This window comes from Hordeum vulgare, chromosome 2H (genome assembly GCF_904849725.1).
Source record: "Hordeum vulgare subsp. vulgare chromosome 2H, MorexV3_pseudomolecules_assembly, whole genome shotgun sequence".
Lineage (NCBI taxonomy): Eukaryota > Viridiplantae > Streptophyta > Magnoliopsida > Poales > Poaceae > Hordeum > Hordeum vulgare.
The window spans coordinates 404,365,502-404,390,153 of NC_058519.1; the positions used below are offsets into that span (position 1 = coordinate 404,365,502).

General features: G+C 43.8%; 1 protein-coding gene across 2 annotated transcripts; it reads right to left on the reverse strand.

The window, feature by feature from the left end:
• Positions 1 to 3,084: 3,084 nt before the first annotated feature.
• On the reverse strand, positions 3,085 to 24,445 carry LOC123426427 (oligoribonuclease-like). 2 transcript variants are annotated; one of them, XM_045110264.1, is made up of 10 exons: positions 24,323 to 24,445; positions 24,013 to 24,173; positions 23,151 to 23,261; positions 21,137 to 21,213; positions 20,395 to 20,476; positions 20,234 to 20,289; positions 10,971 to 10,997; positions 5,057 to 5,143; positions 4,657 to 4,747; positions 3,085 to 3,633 (listed from the first exon to the last, which is right to left on the reverse strand). In XM_045110264.1, exons 2-10 carry the CDS (start codon positions 24,137 to 24,139, stop codon positions 3,512 to 3,514), a joined length of 780 nt encoding a protein of 259 aa, XP_044966199.1. In that variant the 5' UTR covers positions 24,140 to 24,173; positions 24,323 to 24,445; the 3' UTR covers positions 3,085 to 3,511. The 2 variants fall into 2 exon arrangements, with proteins under 2 accessions (XP_044966199.1, XP_044966200.1); XM_045110265.1 differs by lacking the exon at positions 10,971 to 10,997 and having other exon boundaries at positions 24,323 to 24,444.
• Between the last annotated feature and the right edge of the window lie 207 nt (positions 24,446 to 24,652).

Below are 24,652 nucleotides of genomic sequence, written 5' to 3' on the forward strand. Positions count from 1 at the left end.
GTTGTCGAACACGAAGAACAAACAAGAAGAAAATTAGGATAGAGAAAAAAAAAGATTGTATGTTAAACGAAGAAGAAGATAATACCTCTCATCTATATATGAGGCGGCTGGACTTCCCGTAAAAAAGACTTCAAATCACGTCCAAAATCAACCGAACTCGAATTACGTGGGCGTGAGACAGTTGTTTGGTGTTTGATCTTTAGAATTCGCATATGAACTCGGATAGAGATGACTTCAAAAGCAAATTTATCTGTTTCAACGAGAGAAACAACTTTCAGGTAGAACATTTCTCGATTTAGGTCATATTGAGGGCTTTTTGGCTTTTTGTAACTTCTGCATCATAAAAAACAAACTTTCTTAGCCAAACAATTGCCTGGATGGCCAGGTTCCACACATATGTTTGGCTTAAATTTTCAACATTCCGTTCTTCCTAGATAATATCTCGAACGTATCGTCCAATCTTGGGCCGAACATCCGGCTACCTGGCCGGACAGACCGCCCATTTGTTGCCACAACGTACAGTTTTGGTTATAACTTTTGCATACGATTTCGTATCGAGATGATTCAAAAATCAAAATCATTCGCTTGGATGAGACCAAGATTTTTCATGCATATCACTTTCCCATCTAATCTCGTTTTGAGGGTGTTATCATGCAAGCCAAAAAGTGGTGTCAACACGTGCATCTATGAAATTGTCATAACTTTCACATCTAAGCTGTACTTTGGACCATCTTTATATCTATTTTGATCTTCTTGGAGAGGGTCATCCAATGGTGACTTTCAATCATAAATTTAACTTCATATTGCTATAGCTTTAAGCCATTTTTGAGCGTTAACGGATATGTCAGATTTCATTATTGGGGTTTCACAAAGAATGACACTTTTATTATTCGTTCAACTTATTTTGTGGAATGGGGTTGCTAACATGGGAGGAAACTCAGACGAATCAATAGGATGGGAAATGCTGTTGTTAATTCTATTTGGTGTAAAATTTGGAAACTATCTTCTCTCACCAAGGTAAAAGAATCTCTTTGGGATACACTATATGACACCCTTTCTTACCGTGTTACAATAGACATGTCAAAGTTTCGCCCTTATGCCCCACTTGTTCTAATGGACCCAAGACACTAAGCATCTTTCGTTCCAATGCCAAAAGGCCAAGTGTGGAGATTACTGAGGCTGGCCGCAATGATTAAAAAAGCTTGTGAAATTGGCCACGCTAGGGAAGTTGTTTCTTGAGTTTTTATTTCATATGTCCAATCATGAACTATCTATATTGGGTATTCATTATGTCCATGAGTTGATCACCATCACCTCTTGGTATTTGTGGTGGGAACGACTGGTCCATAAAGAAATTACCCAAAACGTTGATCAGATTACTATGGGGATTCATATCTTGGCGGCAAATTTTGTTATGGCCCCTTCCCCTAAGGCTACCATGAAGAAAGGGGGTTAGACTCGATCACATTTGGGTTTTGTTAAGCTTAATGTTGATGCTTCTTTGATCTACACATGCTTTAGTACTATGCATATTTGTATATTTTTTGTGGCAAAATAAGTAAATTGTGTTCGTGCTCCACAAGGAACACAAAGTTAAACACAATAAACTAATGAATTATGTATATGAATTAATTTTGATAACGAAACAAATAAACTATTTACTCTATAGGAAAGCTAATTTGAAGACAAAAGGGGAATAAAGTGTGTTCTCTGAGGGGATAAAAATTTAAATGCAAAAGCAGTTTCTTTCTGGACAACAAAATCTCTGTTTCTTTTAGTGTGCAAGAGTAAATATCTACTGATGAAAAATATAAAGACCACAAACAGATAGTACATTTTATGGCCTCTTTGGAACAAACAAAATTTGGAGGAAAATATAATAGCAACCCTATGGATCACAGAATTGTACCATATAAATTTCAAGGATTTGAATTTAGCTTGGCACAAGGGTGTGATAATACTCCTTCCCTTTCGGTTTACAAGGCAAAGGCACATGTGTGTTCCTAGATCATCCAACAAAAATATGAGTTATATACCCTTAGAAACTTTTTTCGAATATGAATTGCTGTGTTTTTTGTAGAATGTAATACTCCGTAGGCCCTCAAATAGATGGCGTATAAACTGAATCAGAAATCGATGCTTTCTAAGTTTGACAAAGCATATAATATAACAACATGGAAATGACAATGATAAATAAATATCTATATATCCACCATTAGATATATTTTATAATGTACTTATTCAATACTTTAGTTGTTAATAGTTTCTTCTATGTATTTGATCAAACTTAAAAAGTATTTGATCAAACTTAAAAAAAATAGTTGACCTTTTAACTAAACTAGCAAAAAAGTCTGTGCGTTGCAATGGAAGAGAAAATAACACGCACTCTTAACCCAATAACCATGACTCAAGATCTTAATATACCCACGTCTTTTAATTCCGAATGGCATCACATTTATATTACCGAGAGTGGCCTGAGATCTCATACAACGAAAAAACGTTTCAATGTGGTCAATCCTAAACATAAAACTATTCTTTCTAGTCAATTTAAAAGAATAGAAATCATATATAATAGGAATTTTTAAGGGTGCATCCAAAACATAATTTTAGAAATAATTAACATACATGATAGTAGCATATTTGGAGCGTACACATTTTTCTAAGGATTTTTCATAAATTAAATGTTTAATTTAATGTTAAGGTTTGAAAGATATACTTTTTTAAAACATTTGATTTGTCAAAAAAGAAAACAAACCGTTGCAAAACTAAGTAGCTGGGCCGACACAGTAACATTGTACGGTCCAGCTACTTTACTGGGCTGATGAAAATTAAAGAAAAAATGCAAAAATATGAAGTAACATTGTGCAGTCCACCTACTTTTCTAGGTTGATGAAAATTAAAGAAAAAATACAAAAATATGATAGGAGTGGAAGGGATTCGAACCCAGGTCCCTACGTAGAGAAGTGAGGCCCAGGCCACTGGGCTATTCGTCTGCTAAGGACAGCATGGATTTTAACAAAAAAAAAGCATTCTTTTCACTTACCGGTGGCATAGGGGGTAAATTCATGCAAACTTTAGGGGTAATTTCACGACAGAAGCACTCCAATTATTATTAGGGAAAGATTTATACGCCGTCTGAGGGCCTACATCCTTGATTGGTCTGATCAAGTTAGGTTGGTGTTTGGTTCTAGCCACACCTAAAATAAGATTCTTTTTGTAGAAAATAGGTCCCACGTGTCACACACACACACACACAAAATGTGACAATATTTTCTAAGGCAAGCCAAAGTGTCGCTAAGAACTTGAGCACTTACGATAAGGGACGTGTGACGAAAACAAGTGGCAACCTATAACAAAGTTGGCCACCAACCACACAGACCCTATGTGACTACAAACTTGGCGTTGCTCCAAAGGCACGTGACCATTTAAGCATCATGAAATCTATGGAAGGATCATACACCAGGGAACATTTTCATCCCAAGAAACAACAAAGCTAATGAGTCCCAACAGGCTAATGCTTAGACTGCCGTGATTTGAAGATGTTCTCCTTGTAGTACTGCAGCTCCATGATGCTCTCTCTGATGTCGTCCAGTGCCCTGTGGTTTTTCTCCTTTCTTGGAGCTTGCTTCCTTTCTGTCAACAGTCAGATAAAAAACATGAACAATGTTTTGTCGTGTGGAGAATTTCACAAGTATTCCACGTATATCCCAAAAATGGAATTAAAAAAATTACTAGGCCTGCTCTGCTTTGGAAATCAGTGGTTGTGAAGACGACGGAACACATAAGGTCATTTTGAACCAATTTCAGTTTCCAAACCACTATTGAATACGATCACGAGGAAATACACCCAGATTGGATGAAAGCCTTATAGTCCAATCATACTCATGTATGTTTCCCATCTCACTAACTGATCTTAAGGCTACCCCTACGTAATCGTCAGTTCTCTGCCACAGGAACATCTTCAAACCGATTAAATCAAACCAAAACATCATTGCAATTTGCAAACACTCGAGAACTGTTCAAATTTTACACCACCAAGCAATATTTTTCAAAATTAGCAAGATATGTTTCAGACCAACTTTATTTTCAAAATATAGGCATACAAGCTACCTCACAGTACATTGTCAGCATTTGGCACATTAATGAAAATAAATACCAAACGAAATGATTTCACAATAAATCGACCTCTAGAATGCATTTTGTTGGGCTTTGAGCCCCCCAATGGAACTCCGCCGGGGATGAAATCAAAATTCATCTTCCGTTTTGAATTAGAGACACTAAAAAAATCAACTAATGTCGACTATAAATCACAATAGAATGCTCAATAATAAGCTTTTATTTCATAATTGTGATCTGCAGACCTTTATGTTTTGGTTTATGCGCCATTGCATAACAGGTGGCCTCAGAGCCTAGCGACAGGCTATATAACTAAAAAGATTCTAAGTTACTTTTTAATTCAACTAGAGAATATAATTTTTTTCTATGTGAAAATGCTAGTATTTGTATGAGGGTAAAATATGCAAAATACATGGATTTATTTGTTTACAAAAGTGAGTCCACTAGCGATACCATACTTGTATAATCTGGTAATGATGAGAACACACAACAATCAAATTCTGCAACACTGCATTGACAAAATACTGAGGAATAATTTACCCTTGGGGAACCAGCGGATGCACAGAGCCGTTATGCTGCTCACATCAACTATCACATGAGGGAATATGCCTGCAAGCTGTGGCATATACTCCTAGATATAGAAAAACACAAGTGTCAGCAAAGAAGTTGCAACGAAAAACTGGAATCCTACTCAATTGGCATGCAAAGATACTGGATTAATTTTTCACAATAATATCTACTGGAGAGTAAATAAATGTATTTTTTATTGACAGTTAAATAATATATTCGGTATGTGTACAAATCAGGAGCATCGATGGTAATAAATATGCCAAAAAATCTAAAGGTCACCCAAAACATCTAGAGAAGTGAGGACATGATAAAATTGTATGAACCATTTCATTTTTAGCAGATGGCTAAGGGAGTTTTTTCTCTTGCTAACCTTCAAAAATAGTAAATCTGTATAGATAGAATTCCCAGCAATCAATGGAGTCGCTGAACCAATATACCTCCTAACAAAGTCTAGCACCTGAAAATAGCTAACACAAGAAAAGTTTGTTGGGACACATTACAGTGGATAAAGAAACATGAAAGAAGCAGATACAGACATTTCCGAGAAACATAATACTGGCAAGAATTAGAAGGGAACAACAAAATACTTGTACACAATAGACTAGCAGCTTGCCAGCATCACACGCCAGTATTGACCAAGGCGAGCAGAGCAGCAACTAGTGCCTAATCACTGGCAGGATAGATCGGATAGGCAGGTGACGTGGCATGGTGTTGCCTAGCACTACCTAGGCGGTTAACTTTGAGAACACACGTGCACATTAGGACAGTTCTTGGAACAACCATGGTATAGTGTAACACTAAACATATAATCTACGGATAAAATTGGTGTAGGAATTACAGACAAAAATATTGCATTTCGTTTGAAATAAACAAATGAACAGTCGTGTTACAAGGTTTCCTTTAGCTAGGGAAGTATGGAAGGTAGGCAGACACATACTCCCTCCGTTTCTAGATATAAGGTGTATCGATTTTTTGAGAAGAAGTTCAGATTATATGGTGCATTGCATTAGTGACATTTTTGCCCTTCCACTAGCTACAGTCCATGCGCATCACCTCCCCAGAAAAAGGAGATGGCACAGCCCGTCCTGTCCGTTTTGTGCATGCGTGTAGGTTGTTAGAGTTTGAATAGTATACCTATTGTAATCTCAACTGTCTCACGGTCTCTCTCCCATATTCTATCCTTCTCCTGTAAACTTCTGGACTCCTAGTCCGAGCCTTGTATTCCACGGCAAGTTTTGCCTCAATATATGCACAGCAGTGGCTCTCCCCGAGGAGAGTAGAAACGCTTATCAGTCTTACATGGTATCAGAGCCTAGCCTCTTCCTATCATCTAGCCAAACACCCGAACAAAAACCCTACCATCGTCGCCATGGCTTCAAGCTCGAACACCATCGCCCTTAACCTCGGCACTCCACCAACAAAGAAGCTCGCAAGAGGGAACTATCTTCTCTGGAAAGCTCAGGTGATGTCGGCATGTGCAGATTTGGGCCCCAGGCAGCCCAGGCCATTGCCTGGGGCGTCCGAAAATTTCTAGGCCCATGTTCATATAAAAAAGAAATTTGGCCTGGGGCGCAGCCCAGTTCCAAGGCCATGCAGCCCAGGCCGACTGGTCCAGCGGCCCAGGCCTGCTCACCGTATGAACCTCCACGACCACGAACCAGCGCACGCACAAACCCTAAGTCACGCCTCGCCGTCACCGCCTGCGCCGGTCGGACAGCTACGTCCGGCAGCAGCCCCCGGATCCTTCCCTTCCAGCGCCGCCCGGTTGCGCCACTGCGGCTACTGCCCTGTCCGCCCCGCCCGCGAGTCGTCGGCGCCGTGCCCGATGCGGGCGCAAGGAGGCAACCCTGGCTAGGGCGCGAGACCGCAGCCTGCCCGACGAGGCGAGGTAGTCCTCTTTCCTCACTTCCTGCAGGCTGCCACATTGTTTTCATTTGGTGATGATTTTAGTTGTAGAAATCGATGGCTTGATGCCCTGTTTTTGTTTGTAGATGCCACATTGTCACAGTTTGGTGACGATTTTAGGTGCTAAGATGCCATTGTTTTCTGCTTGTTAGATGTAGAAACCGATTTTGACATTGAATTTTTTTTTGTTTCTCTAAAATTTTACAAGAGCGCAATACGAGTAAAAGGAACAAGACATTGATTTCTTTTTTCAAGTTCGATTATGCACTGATTTGCATCTATTATTAACTAGTTTTACCTGCTATATTATGCACTGATTTGCATTCCAAAATTGATGATTGAAGGTTTAGCTTCTTCTGCTATTGAAGATGTAGTCATGGGAGGCATCAACCAATCCTTTGATGTGGTATCAATCTTTTTACCATCTATCTATGCTACATATTGGCTTTTGATTTGTCTTGCTTTATTAGTTGACCCATCATGGAACAAATTCTGCCAATGAATATTATGTTTGGTTTCTTATTAGTTATGCAACATAGATTGACTGTTGTATGCCTTGAAATTGGAGTTTTTCTGGGTTGTTTTAGCCTTTAGATTATCGCCTTTAGATTATCGACTGGGACGTCAGCTAATCCTGGGTCCGCCACTGGATGCCGGCACTGCGAGGAGCGCAGGTAACCGGCCTCCTTGATGGCGGCGATGTCGAGTCCCCGAAAACGGCAGAGATCACAAAGGCTGACAAGACAACAGCCATTGAGGCGAACCCTCTGTATGGCCCGTGGCCGGCGAAGGATCAGCAGGTTCTGAGCTACCTACTGAATTCGCTGACCCAAGAAATCCTTGTGTAGGTCATTGGTAAGGAGAGTACGTTTGATCTATGGACTGCTCTTACCACTTTGTTCGCTGTGCAGTCTCAATCCCGGATAACAAATCTGAGGATAGCCATCTCCAATACCAAGAAAGGCAACATGTCCAGCAATTCCTTCATTCGCCAAGATGAAGAGCCTGGTGACAAACTTGCAGCCGCTAGTCATCCAGTATCTGATGGGGAGATGGTTGACTATATACTCGCCGGACTTGATCGGGATTACGATCCCATTCTTGCAGCAGTCGGCCCAATCAAGAATTCAATCACTGTTGATGATCTCTTCTTGCAGATTTCAGCCTTTGATCAAAGGATGGAGATGCTAGGCGACGGAGCATCAGGTTCCGCTCGTATGCAAACACCATCTACAGAGGACGTGGGCAAACCCGCACTAGAGGAGGCCGCGAGCGAGGAAATAGAGGGCGCGGCCGTGGTGATCGTGCCTCTCCATCTCCTGCTCCCGGTGGTGATCGACGGCGGCTACCAGCAACGCCAGCGACAACAACCACAGCAGCAACAACAACAACATGAAGGTGACTACCCCGAGTGCCAAATATGCTACAAATATCACGCCGAAGGTGCAAGGGCCTGCTGGCATCGCTATGATGAGGACCAGGAAGAGAAGAAGAAGGCCAACCTCATCACCAACTCCTACGGGATTGACACAAATTGGTATGCAGATTCTAGCGCTACCGAGCACATCACAGGGGAACTTGACAAATTGACAACACGAGAAAGGTATCATGGGGGTGAATCAAGTTCACACGACAAGTGGAAAAGGTATGGATACTACTCACATTGGTAACTCAATTGTTAAAACCCCCAAGAAAAAATTGCATCTCAATAATGTCCTACATGTTCCTTGTGCTTCAGAAAATCTTGCCTCGGTTCATCGTTTTACCCTTGACAATAATGTTCTCATAATATTCTATCCTTATTCTTTTGTGGTTAAGGACTTGGCAACGAAGAGAGTCATTCTTCGAGGAAGGCGCGAGGGAGGCCTCTATCCACTCATATCATCAATTTCCTCATCATGGTCAAATAAACAAGCATGGAGTGTCACCAAACCATCTTCGGCGACGTGGCATCGTCGCTTGGGTCATCCTTCTTCAACTTTCGTTCAACATGTTCTTAGTAGAAATAAACTTCCTTATTAGTCTAGTGTTGAGTCAGTTTGTGATGCTTGTCAACAAGCCAAGAGTCATCAATTACCATATCCCATCTCAACTACTGTGTCCACTGCTCCTTTGCAACTTATTTTCCGCAGCTCCTACTTCATTGGTAGATTCTCATACTATGTAAGCTCTATTGATGATTATAGTAAATTTACTTGGATTTATTTGCTGAAGAAACGATCCGATGTATTCCAAGTCTTTAGCAATTTCCAAAATCTTGTAGAACGCCAACTGAACTCTAAAATTCTTGCTATGCAAACTGACTGGGGTGGTGAGTACGAGAAAATCAATTCCTTTTTGTCGGGACCCCGATCCTGAGTCATAAGAACCTAGCCTGTAACACATCACATCACTTTGCGGCCTCACGCACGGTAAACTCCACGGCTGCCACCTTACCTTGGTCGGGACCGTTTGCGTCTTTTGGCTCACGTATATGAATATGTTGCTAGCGTTCAAACGACAAAGAACCCGGGTCGACATGACTAGTTATAAACCCCAACGGTACAACCATACAGGGACAGACATACATAACCCAGCAAAGCAGGTGTCGGTCATCAGCGTGTGTAGACGAGTCGTAGCAAGCTACAAGGACTCCATTACACCGTGTGACATTTCCCCGAGGGGACAGACACAGCAGCAAAGAAGGATACATGCCGGTCAATCAATGTGTTCCGAGCAGTAGCAAACTACCAAAGCTCGATGGAATCACAAAGAGGCATTTCCCTGTAAAGAGTACTACTAAAGGCAAACAACTAGGTGTCGAATCCCACACATATAATGCATTTCAAACATACACACATTGTGCACGATATGTGTAGATACAACATGGCATCACAACATAACTCTATGACTCAAGCATTTATTAAAGACTCATAAGAGTCATCATAGTATTATATTACAAACAGGGGTCTCGTGACCCGACACTCAAGTCATACAAACAACAAGCGGAAGCAAATCATGTCTAGGTACAGACATCTACTAAAAGTGGCTGGAAGAGCCTGAAAAGCTACTACGACCCTACCAAAGGAGCCAGACCTCTGTCTGGGATTCCCAAGCTATCCCGGTCAACATCGAACACATCGCGTAGAACCTTTTAATGAGTCTAAGTCTTCACTGCAAAAACATAAATAAAGCAACCGTGAGTACAAAGGTACTCAACAAGTCTTACATCAGAACTATCTACATATGCATCATGTTTCAATGAAAGGATTGTGGGGTTTGATTGCAGCAAGCCAGCTTTGACTCTTGGCTAACCTGTACTACGACTACAAGTTCTTTCTTTGAGGTGGGATAACGCACACAAGTCCACATATTCACCAATGCAATACACCACTATGGATCCACTCTCGTCTCCCAACGAGAAGACCTTCCATAGCACTCACACTTATCTTGCATGTTTTAGAGTATCCACTTAAATTGTCTATGTACCACGTAATGTTTCCAAGTAGTCCATATCCGAGGACGCGGCTATTCGAACAGATTAAATCACCCTGCAGGGGTATACTTCTTCACACATGCTCCCACCACTTAGCACCATATGCACGTCATGCATCTCGGCAACCTTCAAGCGGAAGCACTGGCGTGGGTGTCGGCCACGACCGTTAACCACACAAGACCCTAGTCCAGGTTTATCGCCTATTTGAGACTGAACCCGCAAGGAAGTCCGGCCGAGGTTTCCTCTACGGCCCCAAACGATGTGCGCAGGGTTCCCAAGCCCACCATTCGGGTGCCACTTGGTACACCGTGCCACTGTGTATCTACCGTAGTGAAGCCTACCCCGTCGGGCAGAGCTAAACACGGCCGCCAACACTTTTCCTACAAAAACCAGAAACTAATTTGCAACTCCTGGACAGAGATCTAGGCAATTAATAAGCCGAGCGGGGTCATATTTCAGGGCCCAATGCATGGTAGTATCTTGTCTTGGATAACATACACATAACTCAGTTCTTAAGGACGGTCCCAATGAGACAACCCGCCATGTACTCCTACATGGCCTCTCATCACTACCTTTACCAAATTAGATTCACACCTTTACTCTCACACTGTAGGACATGAACACAACCATTCCGATACATCATTCAGATGGATCAGACCCGACACGACACTAAGCATAGCAGGCATTGTAACAAGCATGGATGAGTAAGCACAACAAGGCTCAAGCAGTTGCTACTCATGCTAAGTGGTTTCAACTATTTACTGTGACAAAATCAGGTTATGCAAAGGAATGGGTTCAACTACCGATAACATGTACAGTTGAATCGCGTTTGTCCTGATGCGGTAAAAGAGAGCAGAAGCGAGAGAGTGGGTTTATTTCAATATGCTCAAGGGGGTTTGCTTGCCTGACACGTCTGAAGATAGCAATGGGTCTTCATCAATGTCAACGATCACATCGTCGGAAACATCGTTTACCGAGAGGGAACAACACCGGCAAACAAGAAAGAACAACAATTACTTCACGGAAATGCAACACTATGATGCATGCTCAAGACATGAAATGAAAGGTGGCAGGGCTAATGTGGCTATCATTTCTTATGTTGAAGTTGGTTTGAATTGGGATCCAAACATCACTTCAAGCCGGGTATCTTTCCAAGTACCCTTATAATTGATTCGACCTGATGCTCATAACAAATTGTTCCAACCTGCATGGGGTTAGTATTTTGAGGTACTGTTGCATTGTCCAATGTTTGGTCATAACAGTTGAAGTGGAAATCAAATAAGTATCAATTTCCAACTCCAAACTATTTATTAAATTTACCCTATTCATCATTTTGCCAATTTGGTGTTGTTAACTTTTTCAAACATGCATGAAAATGCCATAATCAGATTCTTTGGATTTTTCTGATCCTTTTTCATATATAAATTATTTTCATTGGACTTACAGATTATTTTCTATGATTTTTAAAAGTTTTAGGCATTTTCTGGAATTATCTTATAATTGAAAATCAATTACTGCGTCAGCACTGCATCAGCATTGCGTCAGCAGTCAACTCGCTTGGTCAGAGTCAAACCTGACAGCCAGGGCCCACTAGTCAGTGACACATTAGATTAGTTAACCTATTTATTTAATTTTTGAGATTAACTAAAACTTAACACGGGCTAGGCCCCACCTGTCTGTGACCCTGGGAGGTCAAACCCCTGGTCGACGGGGTCAGACCCACCGGCGGCTCGACGCCGGCGAGGTCCGAGGCGGCGGAGGCACGCCGGAGTTGCCTAGATGGCACTACAGGGGCCGGAATCAAGCGCTGAGAGCACTGGGGCGTAGCCCAGGCTCGACCACATCGTGCAGGGGGCTCGAAGGGGGGGCTAGGTCGCCGGAGAGGCGCCGGCGACGAGCTCGTGCGGCGGCCAGATCTCGGGTTCTTCATAACTGGTGCTAGAGGGGACGGACGTCTGCGAGAAGAGGAGAAATGGAACCGGTGGCTCACGGGGGGCTCGACTGGCGGCTCGGAACGCTCGAGGTGGCCCTGCTGGCAGCGAATCGACGACGGCATCCGGCGGCCGAAGATGAGGACGATGGCGACAGTGGCGGCGCTCCGAGGCTCCCGGGCCCGATTCCGGTGACGATGAGGAGCAGGGCGACGCGGCGGTCCTTATGGGCTTTTTGGAGAGGCGAGGGGAGGCCGTAGGCTGCGGCTACGACTGACGGCGGCGACGGCCTCGCTGGAATCCATGGGGGAGGGAGAAGCAAAGAGATAGGGGAGAGACTGGAGAGGGGGATGAGCTCGGGGGTCTAGGTGGTGGCCGCAGACGGATATGGATGCATGGGTGGCCGCCAGCGCGAAGCAGGAGCTGGCTCGCCCGGCGCCGTGCCTCGTCTCGCCTCTGCCTTCTTGCAGAGGTAGAAGATGACTGGCAGAGGCCAGTGGGCTGGGCCATCTCCTTCCTGGGCAAGGTAACAGGTAAGGTTTTCTATTCTCTTCTCTTTATTCTTTTCTGTTTTCTGTTTGCTAACATTTGTGTTGAATTGAAAATAAATCCAAATCATTTTGCAAAATCCTTATAATATTTTTATGTGGCATAAATATAAATGTCCAACACCACATAATAGTTTCAGAATTTATAAAGCTATATTTTATATATAGAAATATAATTCCATTTGAAATAGTTGTTTGATTGAATCAAAAATCCAATATAAAAAGTTTCGGTGATCCAAAATATTGGTTGACATTTTTATTTCAGTCCAATATTTTATTGGAAAATCAGGGACATTTCCTTGAATCAATTTGAAGCAATATTTATGTTGCTTGTTTGACAAAAATTTAAATGATAAGGCTTGATCACTTCTCATTTCATTTCCAAAAGAAAAAAATAGGAATGCATGCATGAGATGCAAAAACAAACAATTCTAGGTCTGGGGCTGTGACACTTTTTCCAAAAATTGAGATTTTCCGTCATGTTCCATGTCCCCATGCTCACCAACAGAATGGCTCTGCTGAACGAAAACATCGTCATGTTGTTGAAGCAGGACTCGCATTATTAGCTCATGCATCTATGCCTCTCAAATTCTGGGATGAAGCTTTTCTTACTGCCACATATCTTATCAATATTCGTCCTAGCAAAGTAATCAAATTTGAAAATCCTATCACACGTCTTTTTGGTGTCACTCCGGACTACACATCTCTTCGAATTTTTGGCTGTGCATGTTGGCCAAATCTTAGGCCATATAATACATGCAAACTTGCGTTTCGCTCCAAAAGATGCGTCTTTTTAGGATACAGCCCCATGCACAAAGGAGTTAAATGTCTTGACGTCTCTACTGGCAGGGTTTATATCTCTCGAGACGTTATTTTTGATGAATCGGTTTTCCCGTCTGAATCTCTTCATCCAAATGCCGGAGCCCTTCTTCGAAAAGAAATACTCCTTCCGGATTTTGATCAAGAGGGTGATAACAATTGTGCTAACCAATCTGATAATATTCCTACTTCTAATGTTATGCCTGTGCAGGTGGCTGGAAAAAACGGTGGCCAAAATGATCAAAATCATGAAAATCTGGCTCAAAATGATCTATTATTTCATGTCAATTGAGAAGAATGGGCTGGCGCAGAACACGAGGTTGATCTGGCAGCGCCTGCCACGCCAGTGCGCCTGTCAGCCTCGGATCAGGCACGCAAATCCTCCTCGGATCACACTCCTGCCAGCAGCGGCAGCAGCCAGGCGGGCCAGGCCGACCAGACCACAGCGGGCCAGGCGGCAGCAGGCCACTCCACAGGTGTCGTGTCGTCACGTAGAGACGCAAGGGCCAAGCGCATGCAGCCAGAAGCTACAGTTGGTCCATCTGCATGCATGCAGAGCGCAGGATTTATTGCAGACGCGGACACTGCGGCTGAAGAGAATTTCACTTCAGATCCGGACACAACAATGACCACAGGATCTTCTAAGTCCATTCAGTCTACACGTTTGGAACTATCCTCTGGATCATCTGCAGACAGTCAAATTGTGCAGCCTCCAGTGCAACCGCAACGTCAACCTGCCACTGCTTCAAGGGTCATGACTCGACTACCAAAGGATATTAGAAATCCAAAGCAGAGAACGGATGGCATTGTACATATGGCATGTTGTGTGTTTCAGGTGAACCAGCGAAACTGAGTGATGCATTTGGAGATCTTAGGTGGAATAAGGCTATGAATGAAGAATATGATGCACTCATAAAGAACAAAACATGGCACTGGGTATCAAGTAAAAGAGGTAAAAATATTATTGATTGCAAGTGGGTTTACAGAATCAAAAGAAAGGCAGATGGCCCTATTGATAGATACAAGGCACGTCTAGTTGCAAAAGGATTTAAGCAATGTTATGGTATCAAGTATGAGGACACTTTTAGTCATGTTGTGAAAGCTGCTACCATAAGGCTTGTGCTAGCTATTGCTGTTTCCAAGGGATGGAGCCTTAGACAGCTAGATGTTCAGAATGCGTTTTTGCACGGTGTTCTGGAAGAGGTGATCTATATGAGGCAACCACTATGTTTGCAAACTTGACAAGGCTCTTTATGGTCTGAAACAGTCTCCTAGAGCATGGTTCTCAAGGTTGAGCTCGCAATTGGAACATCTTGGTTTTGTTGCATCCAAAGCAGATACATCTCTCTTCATTTATAACAAGGCAAATACTGTCATGTTTGTACTTATTTATGTTGATGACATCATAGTTGCAAGTTCCTCACAAAATGCTGCTAATGCTCTCTTGCATGATATGAGCTCAGAATTTGCTTTGAAGGATCTTGGTGACTTACACTTCCTTCCTAGGTATTAAAGTTACAAAGATTCAAGATGGCATAGTGTTGAGTCAGGAAAAATATGCCACAAAACTTCTAACTCGTATGGGAATGAAGAACTGCAAGTCTTCACCCACACCTTTGTCTTCTTCAGAACAACTTTCAGCGCATGAAGGAGAACCACTTGAGGAAGAAGAGAGCACAAAGTATAGAAGTACTGTCGGTTAAACCATTTGAAGAATTCAAGAGGAATCTTAACATAGGATAGTTTAGATTAAGGGAGGGTCTTAGAGTTTGAATGGTATACCTATTATAATCTCAACTATCTCACGGTCTCTCTCATGTATTCTATCCTTCTCCCGTAAACTTTTGGACTCCTAGTCCGAGCCTTGTATTCCATGGCAAGTTTTGCCTGAATATATACATAGCCGCGGCTCTCACCGAGGAGAGTAGAAACGCTTATCAATCTTACATAGGTTAGTTAGGAAAGAAAGATAAGATGTGGTGCATATCCATTCAGCCCTTAGTTTTAGGGGAAAAGAAATCTTGTTCCATCTTTTTCTTCTTTCGTTCGTGTGAACATATCCGTCCATCTCTCTTCCTTTGTTCGCATGGAGAATCAACACGGCAAGGAAGCGAACTCCCATCCCATGGAGCCGGCCACCTCCCTTCTGAATGACGAGGAGATCAAGCCGGTGGACTCAGTTCCCATGGACAGGGAGAAGGTAAAGTCTGTGACCTTAGTTCATTGGACAAAGATCAGATGAAGCCGACGATCGTGCCATGCTTCATGTGTCTTCAAGTGCCTGGAACAACGAATGACTTAGTAATGAATTGGCTCACAGACATGGCTTCCTACAAGTATTCCCGCTGCGGCGAGGCTCGAGTTTTGTTCGAGCCGCCATCAAAAGAATCTTCAAGGAGCAGCTCCGAGTATAAAGGTAGTGATGATGAAGAAAATGCCGGATCGAAGATTAGAGTTTGTGAAAAGCAAGTACGGAGCACCGAACATGTAAGAGTTGATCGGTAGCATGAATACAAAAATTGTTCACATGTCCGGTGTCGCGTACTTGCTTTTCACAAACTCCATAATCTTCAATCCGGCGTTCGAGTAGCTGCCATTGTTTTCATTGTCGCTACCTTTATATTCGGAGCTGCTCCTTGAAGATTCCTTTTGTGAGCGGCTCGAACAAAACTTAAGCCTCACCGCAGCCGGAACACTTGTAGGAAGCCATGTCTGTGAGCCAATTCATTACTAAGTCGTTCGTTGTTCCGGGCACTTGAAGACACATGAAGCATGGCACGGTCGCCGGCTTCATCTGATCCGTTGGCTTGATCTCTTCGTCGTTCAGAAGGGAGGCGGATGGCTCCATGGGATGGGAGTTCACGTCCTTGCCATGTTGATCCTCCATGCGAACATAGGAAGAGAGACGACGGATATGTTTGGTAAGCTTCATGCACTTCCCAACGCAACCAAAAGTCTGAACTGATGAAAAGGGCTAGTGCAATCCACATATACTATAACACCCCCTCTCACGTGTGACGAGAAATACAAGTCAACACATGACTCAAGAGGCCTCTACGTCAACACAAAGGGGGGCTACCAACAATTTTTTAAATAACTGCGAAAGCCAGAACTTGCACTCGAGACCTTAGCTCCGATACCATGTTAAGCTTCATGCACTATCCAACGTAACCAAAAGTCCGAACTGATGGAAAGGGCTAGTGCAATCCACATATACTGTAACAATGTTCACACGAACGTAGGAAGAAAAAGATGGAACAAGGTTTCCTTTTCCCCTAAAAGTAAGGGCCGGCTGGATATGCACCATGTCGAATCTTTCTTTCCTAACTAACCTACACCCATGCACAAAACGAACGGGATGGGCTGTGCCATCTCCTTTTTTCTAGGGAGGTGATGCGCGTGGGTTGTAGCTAGTGGAAGGGCAAAATTGTCAACTAAGCAATACACCATATAATCTGAACTTTTTCTCAAAAATCTATACACCTTATATCTAGGAACAGAGGGAGCACATATCAAGTACCTAGTGTTAGAGTTATAATATAAGTCATGTACCCCTTTGTATTTATCCCGTCGTATAAGGGGTTTTCTGCATATGTTCCACACCTGTACGTGTATATATATCGGTCTATGGCCTCATGGGAATACAAGTTGCATATTCCTAACATGGTATTAGAGCCTAGGTTCTTTTTTTAGCACGCGCAACTCGTGCTCCTCCCGATCTAATCCCTTGCACAGTCGCCGCCGCTGCTGTCTCCGTTGAAGGTTGTTCCTGCTCGTGGCTGTCTCTTCTTCCCTGCTGGACGGCGCCCCCACCGCTCCGAGTCCCGCTCCAACTGCGCGTCGATCTGGTGATCCTCGTGCTCCTTCTACCGCTGGAGGGCGCCCCGACCGCTGCTTGGATCTCGCCCCGCTCCAACTGCTCCCTGGATCGGATCTCGCCCCGCTCCAACTGCTCCCTAGATCGGATCTCGCCCCGCAACTGCTGCCTGGATCGGATCTCGCCCCGCTCCCACTGCGCCTCGATCTGCTGCCTGGATTTCCCCCTGCTTGCTCCAACTGCGCCTTGATCTGCCGCCAACTGCTGCTTGGATCTCGTCCCACGGCTCTTGCTGCGGTTGACTCGTCAAAACAGCCCTTGATCCCGCAGCTCCTCCGCCAGACCCCTGTAGGCTCGATCCTGCATCTCGCCGGATCTGCCAACCGCTGGTTCTCGTGATCTCTGCTATCTCAAAAAAAAAATATGTCTGCTGCATCAGGTTACGTTGTTGTTCCTCATTGTTCAGTGATCTTTGATGGCACTAACTACACTGAGTTCATTGGCTTCATGCGCATTCACATGTGTGGCATCCGTCTATGGGGCGTTCTTTCTGGTGAGGTCCGTTGTCCGCCACGTCCGGTTCCTCCTGTGGCCCCCACTCCGCCGACGCCACCGGTTCTTCCTGCGGATGCTAATCAGGTTGCCAAGGATGCAGCTAAGCTTGAGGCTGTTGTTCGTACTTATGATGAGCAGGTTTTGATTTATGAGGAGGCTCTTCAGGCGTATCATGGTGCTCTGTCTGTTTACACCCAGTGGCTTGATGATGATGCTCGTACTGCAGCTGTTCTCACTGCTAGAGTTTCTGGGTCTTCCTACTGTCTTTGAGATGTGGACCCGTCTTCGTCAGCGTTATGAGCCCTCTGGTGATGCCTTATACTTCTCTGTGGTTCGTCAGGAGCATGCTCTTAAGCAGGGTGACTCCACTGTTGATGATTTCTATGCACAGAGTTCTGCTATCTGGCGCCAGCTTGATTCTCTCTGCAGTGCTGGTTGTCGTACTTGCTCATGTTGCCAGGCTGTACAGGCCAATTTGGAGTTTCATCGTGTCTACTTGTTTCTGTCTCGACTCCGTAAGGAGTTTGAGCCCCGACGTGCTCAGTTGTTTGCTCGTGGCCGTATTTCTCTCATGGAGGCACTTTCTGAGATTCGTGCTGAGGAGACTCGCTTGCGTGGTGCTGGTTTACTAGAGATTCCCTCTGTGCTCGCTGCTCGAGCCCCTGATACGTCACATGCTGCACCGACTTCGTCTCGCTCGAGTGCTCCGCCGCTCTTGTCCACTCCTCCTGGTGGCTCGGGCCGCCCCCGTCCACATTGCGGCTACTGCAACTTGGATGGTCATGTTGAGTCTCAGTGCTACCGGAAAAAGAAACACTTGCGTCAGGCACGATCATCATCTTCAGGGACTTCGTATACTACCTCGACAGCTTCAGCCACCACTTTGACTGAGCAGGATATTCTGAGACTTAAGCGTTTGCTCGCTGCTTCAGGTTCTTCCTCGACGGGTACTGCTGGTTCTGTGACTGATGCTTCCCGCACTGAGCAACCACCTCGTACACAGTCAGGTACATCCCCATGGGTTCTGGACTCTGGAGCTTCTTTTCATATGTCTTCTCATTCTTCCACTTTGTCCTCTCTTCGATCTCTTGATTCTCCTGTGCATGTCCTCACTGCTGATGGTACTCCTCTTTCTGGCGTTAGTCGAGGCAATCTTACTACTCCTTATTCTGTCCCTGATGTTGCTCATGTTCCTCGACTTACCATGAATTTGTTTTCTGCTGGTCAACTTACTGATTCTGGTTGTCGCGTCATCCTTGACGTTGACTCCTGTTCTGTCCAGGACCATCGCACGTACACTCTGGTTGGGGCTGACCCTCGCCGCCGTGATTCTGAAGGTCTTTGGGAGTTAGACTGGCTTCATGTTCCTTCCGCTGCCACCACTATCGCCAGTTCCTCCGCTTTGGTCGCCTCCGCTACTGGTTCCTTCCAGCAGTGGCATCATCGACTTGGTCATCTGTGTGGTTTTCGTTTGTCGTCTTTAGTTCGTCGAGGTCTTCTGGGGTCTGTCTCAGGAGATGTCTCTTTAGAGTGTCAGGGTTGTCGTCTTGGCAAGCAGATTCAGTTACCATATTCACATAGTCAGTGTCTAAGCGTCCTTTCGATTTAGTCCATTCTGATGTATGAGGTCCGGCTCCCTTCGCTTCGAAAGGTGGTCATAAATACTATATTATTTTCATAGATAACTTCTCTCGTTACACATGGCTTTATTTCATGACTTCTCGTAGTGAGGTGTTGTCTATTTATAAGTGTTTTGCTGCCATGGTTCATACTCAGTTCTCTTCACCCATTCGTGTCTTTCATGCTGACTCCGCTGGCGAGTATATCTCTAAGATGTTGCGTAGTGTTCTTGTTGAGCAAGGAACTCTCTCTCAATTCTCTTGTCCTGGTGCTCATGCTCAGAATGGTGTGGCTGAGCGAAAGCATCGTCATCTTCTTGAGACGGCTCGTGCATTGATGATTGATGCCTCTCTCCCGCCTCATTTTTGGGTTGAGGTCGTCTCCACCTCCACCTATCTCATCAATCTACAGCCTTCCGCTGCTCTACAGGGTGGTGTTCCTTTCGAGCGTCTTTTTGATCGTTCTCCCGATTATTCGATGCTTCGCCTGTTTGGTTGTGTTTGCTATGTTCTTCTTGCCCCTCGCGAACGCACCAAACTGACCGCTCAGTCTGTTGAGTGTGTCTTCTTAGGCTACAGTGATGAGCATAAGGGCTATCCTTGTTGGGATCCTATCGGTCGTCGGATGCGTATCTCTCGAGACGTGACTTTTGATGAGTCTCGTCCCTTCTACCCACGCCCATCTTCCTCGACCTTTTCAGTGGCGGATATCTCTTTCCTCACTTTTCCTGACTCACCTATCACCCCCTCATGGGAATACAAGTTGCATATTCCTAACACCTAGTACCAATTTTCTTTCCGAGGTTTCAAGTAGAATATGCCTTAATTATATGAGCCCTTTCAAAGAGGTCAGGCTACCAAAAGAAGGACTAAAATACCTGTTTCTCAGCATCACACTCAGAAATGTCACTCTGCTGTACTTGTTCTGTCAGTCCTAAAGTGGTTACAAGAGCAACAGATTAAATTAGCAAGTCCTAAATTGGTTACACGAGCAAGAGATTACATTCACATGTCACTCTCAATACTATAAGGTATTTACCACTGGCACCATGATGGGTTTTACACCATTCATTCATGTTGTCTAAGCATTCCTTGCTCTGTCTTATAACCAAATCAGGACCCTGCAAAAGAAGGTAATAATAGCTATGTTCAGCACTATGTCTCGCGATGTCATACCAACAGAAGTTGTTCATCACCAATATGATTAACGATAAAGAAACGACAAAGCAACAAATTTCCTCTGTAACCTCAGATACCTAAACACAACGTAAGTATGACATAAGTACATAGCCATAGTCAGTGGTGATGATAGACTACCAACTTGTATTACAGGGTGAATTTGCCAAACAACATGATCATTTAAGGTTGCACGGGGATTCTTAGAATAAGAAAAGATTATCCAAAGTAAACATCAGAAGCTGATGGCATATCAGTATAAGAAGAATTGACCCATCATCCAATAATGTTTTCTTCTCATTGACTCTTCAAAAACAAATTAACTTGGCACTTACATAGTCCTGATGCGATTGGTAATCTTATTCAACTGTTTTGAATTACAATGATAACGAGCTTGGAACAACTCATTAAGTATCACAGACTAGTGTGCCTTATGCACATACTCAATGAGGTAGCAAAATGGAAGCAGCTTCAAGAACAAGACAGAGTAGTCTAAGAAACTACTGGCTTCCAAACTCAAGGTCAAGAAATATGTACCAAACACGAAGTCAAGAAATATGTACCACAACTTCATAACATGTATGTAGCATTAGTTTAAAACTCACCTCTATCCGTTTAGTAAGTTTACCATCTGTTATAATACAAGCAATCTCCAGTATGCGGTCTTTCCTGATATCTAAACCTGAACAATCAGAAACCAGCATGTGGCCTGTTAGTCAGTGTGTAGACATTGTGTAAAATTGATAATACGAGTTCCGACAGAAGCAACAGAATTTCAGTTTGACATATCTACACATCAGTTAGAGGAGAACAATATCAAGAAATGGAATGAAATGCCCACAAGGCACAGTTCACATCAGAAAACAGCAAGAGAAGATTATTCTTGACTTATGATACCAAGGAAATCAGTAATGGGTCGTATATTGTTTACGGCAGAGTAGATATCACGCGCTATAAATGACTTCCGACTAACTGTTCTCGTGCATCTTTATTCGTTTTAATGTAGCAAACTAAACTATAAGTTGCAAAACTTGAACAAAAGAACATATTGAACAAATTAGAAACCGCAAAGGTTTGAAACCCTACTTGTTGTGTTGGCATCAGTCTTGGTTGAATGGCAAATGTTGGTACTTAGTAAACTGGCCTTACTAACTTATTAAACTGGTAACACATAATCAATGGTGTGCTGGTCGTTTTGAATTCTGTATATCAGCTGTCTTTTCTCCATTTGTTTTAAGTTGCTGGTTCGATCGTTTAACCTTTTACATTCAAGTGTTCAGAGGTGCAATGCAACATTGAGTTGACATCACCTACAATATGCTTCTTGTCGGAGTTATTTCCACCAGATCCGACATTGAGTTGACATCACCTACAATATGCTTCCTGTCGGAGTTATTTCCACCAGATCCCTTGATAGGGTATCCCGGCTGGACGAGTAGATCGGATGGGAAATAGGGGACAGGTTTAACCAGATCATCGTGATTGGCGTGTTGACCGGTCTTCATCAATCTCATCCTCTTCCTTGGCCTCGACGTCGCCGGCACGGGAGTCCACAATGTAGCAGGCATAAGTGGAGGTTGCGTGCCACGAGCGGAGAAGCAGTGCATACAGGATTGCTTTCGAGCAGCTCTTAGTTGAGTCGTCCATCTCCATGTCGAGGTCCTCAAGCTCCTCGGTGTCGTCGGGTTCCTCGCAAGCAGTGTGGACTGTGTTGATGTTGGCGACGATGTGGGAGGTGGGTGGGTTCAAAAAATTTGTTGGCCGCTCCTACGCCCGGCACGACGTCGGGCCCTGGAGAACGAGCTTGTCGGGAGAATCGACGACGGACTCTAGGTTGTCGACGTGGATGATCCGGCATGCACCGAAAGTCTCGACTTGGCTGAAGCGGCCTGTCGAGTTGGCAACGTAGCACATCACGCCAAAAACAAAGATCTGCCCCGCCGTGAAGATGTTGGTGTCAATCGAAGATCCCATCTGGTCTCTTGAGTTCGTCCTACAGGACATGTATGGGCCACCACTATCGGAGTTATTACCGGTAGATCCCTCGATAGGGTATCCCGGCTAGGCGAGTAGATTGAATGGGATATAGGGGACGGGTTTAGCCGGGTTCAGGCCCTCACGATAGAGGTAACACCCTACTCTTGCTCGTGGTGTATTGTTGCGTACAAAGTACAAGTATGATCGAGGGATTGAGTTCTTTGCTACTAACCAAGCCTTAGCTTATATATAATACCGGGGCCCTATGGTTTACAAGATCCTAGTCAACTACATCGATGGAGGGGTCGTCCTGGACTCCGGCTTCCTTGTCTTGCACATTAAGGCTTCCGAGTCTTCCTTCTATAGGGCCTATGGGCCGGGATGATGGCCTAGGGCATAAACCGGTCTAGGGGGCCTCGGGCCGGCCTACTTGGGTCGGCTTCCGATGAAGTGAGGCACCCTTGGGCCGTGACACCGTCACTTCCCATCATAAAAGCACTTATGTTGGTACACATGTGCAAAATAATTGGTCTAAACATTGATTGAAGTTGAGGACAAAATTGCATGAAGCCTATTAAATTGAACATTTCATGAAAATAATATGGAACATACAGTATACAATATGAAGGAAGACAGACTCACCGGTCATTTCCAAGTCAATCCACACCAGTGGCATCTTGTATTCACTTGAAGATGAACCAAGTTTATCCCCATCGTAATTTACAATCATTTTGTTATTCACCATGCCAGTATCTGCAAGGAATGTGATTCTTGAATCTCATAAGAAGAAATGAGAGTAATTAAAATGTAATAAAATGGAAAAAATACATCATTTAGTTCTCTTTTGAAGTATAACAAGGCAGAACTTAAGTTATAATGTCACTGCATCGTTCAATTATTTATCATGTAGGGGCAAGATGAAGATGGAGTTACTTGATTCCATCAATGATCCAAGAGAGAGAAAAAATGGGCGCTCGTGATTGTGAAGAGATATGCACTTGTCCATTTTGTCGCTTTGTCTGGTAGGTTTATTCAGATACAGAATGGTACAACTTTGTGCACACTACACATAAATGATTTCGCCTAAAGATTTAGTTTATTCGGAGCATCACGAACATGAATTAGTGAAGTGATCAGGTTTTAACACAAAAGAAATACGGAGTACTTGATACACACGCTGCACAAGCAAATGGCGAGAGGACTGGGAACTTATGCTCCAACACAGCCAACAGCTTTAATATGTTTTGTTAAATCGATGAGCTGAAATATTCTGTTTAGTTCTTTTTTAAGTACTAAAAGTTAGTAGTGCAGGACCGAACCTGATTTCTACGGAAAAAGAATCAAAACATAATACTTGACACTTACACATCTACATTGTGGGGCGCATTCGACAATGTACCGACAAACCTGGGGATGAGTAAAGCAAATCTCATACCACGGACTAACAGGAGCACACAATCCCAACCCATCCTGTGAGGAACCGAGAGATAAAGTGCGCCCTTACCGAGTTTCCTGGCGGCAGCAGCAGCAGCAGCAGCTTCTGGCTTGGTGGATGTTTGTTGTTCCACTTCCTTTCGATCGTCCTCGCCATCCAGGTCAAGGACAGCAAACATGTTGGCAAGATTAGCCATCCTCTCTCAAATCTTCCCCAGATTCAAGATAAACCTGCGACGTTCCAGTGCAGATCAACTAAACGGAAAGAATATGCCAGGTTCGACAGCCGACAACCATTATGAATAGAGCGACTATAAAGCTTAAGGATGGTTCGCTACTTAGCAAACCCCTGACTGGCTTGGGAGGTGGTCTACACGTACCGCGGCGGTTGCTTCCGATCTATGGGCCCCGGCGCTGCCGCCACCGCAGGGGCCGCCGCCGGAGTTGGAGGAATAATTTATTAGAAAGACCTAATTTCTACCGTCTCTCTTTTTCTGCAACACCATGAGGAAACCAGATCCTCTAACATCAGTACCTACTAAAAAAAGAAGTCATCGTGCTACAGTGTTAGCCTAGTGTAAAATGAAAAAGAAAAATTAGGAACTAACATGTTATTTACTGTTGATATTTATTATAGATATAAATAATTTAAAAATAATTTTACTTCACAATTAATTTGTTTGTATGCAGTTACTATAAATGTACACATT

Bases quoted from the DNA above. Each gene is read 5' to 3' on its own strand.
- LOC123426427 (XM_045110264.1), bottom strand. From the start codon at position 24,139: ATGGCTAATCTTGCCAACATGTTTGCTGTCCTTGACCTGGATGGCGAG. The intron at 23,262-24,012 runs GTAAGGGCGCAC...CATTCCTTGCAG, and splicing joins TGCTGCCGCCAGGAAACTCG to ATACTGGCATGGTGAATAAC. The intron at 5,144-10,970 runs GCAAGCAAACCC...AGCTATTTTCAG, and splicing joins GCTATCTTCAGACGTGTCAG to GTGCTAGACTTTGTTAGGAG.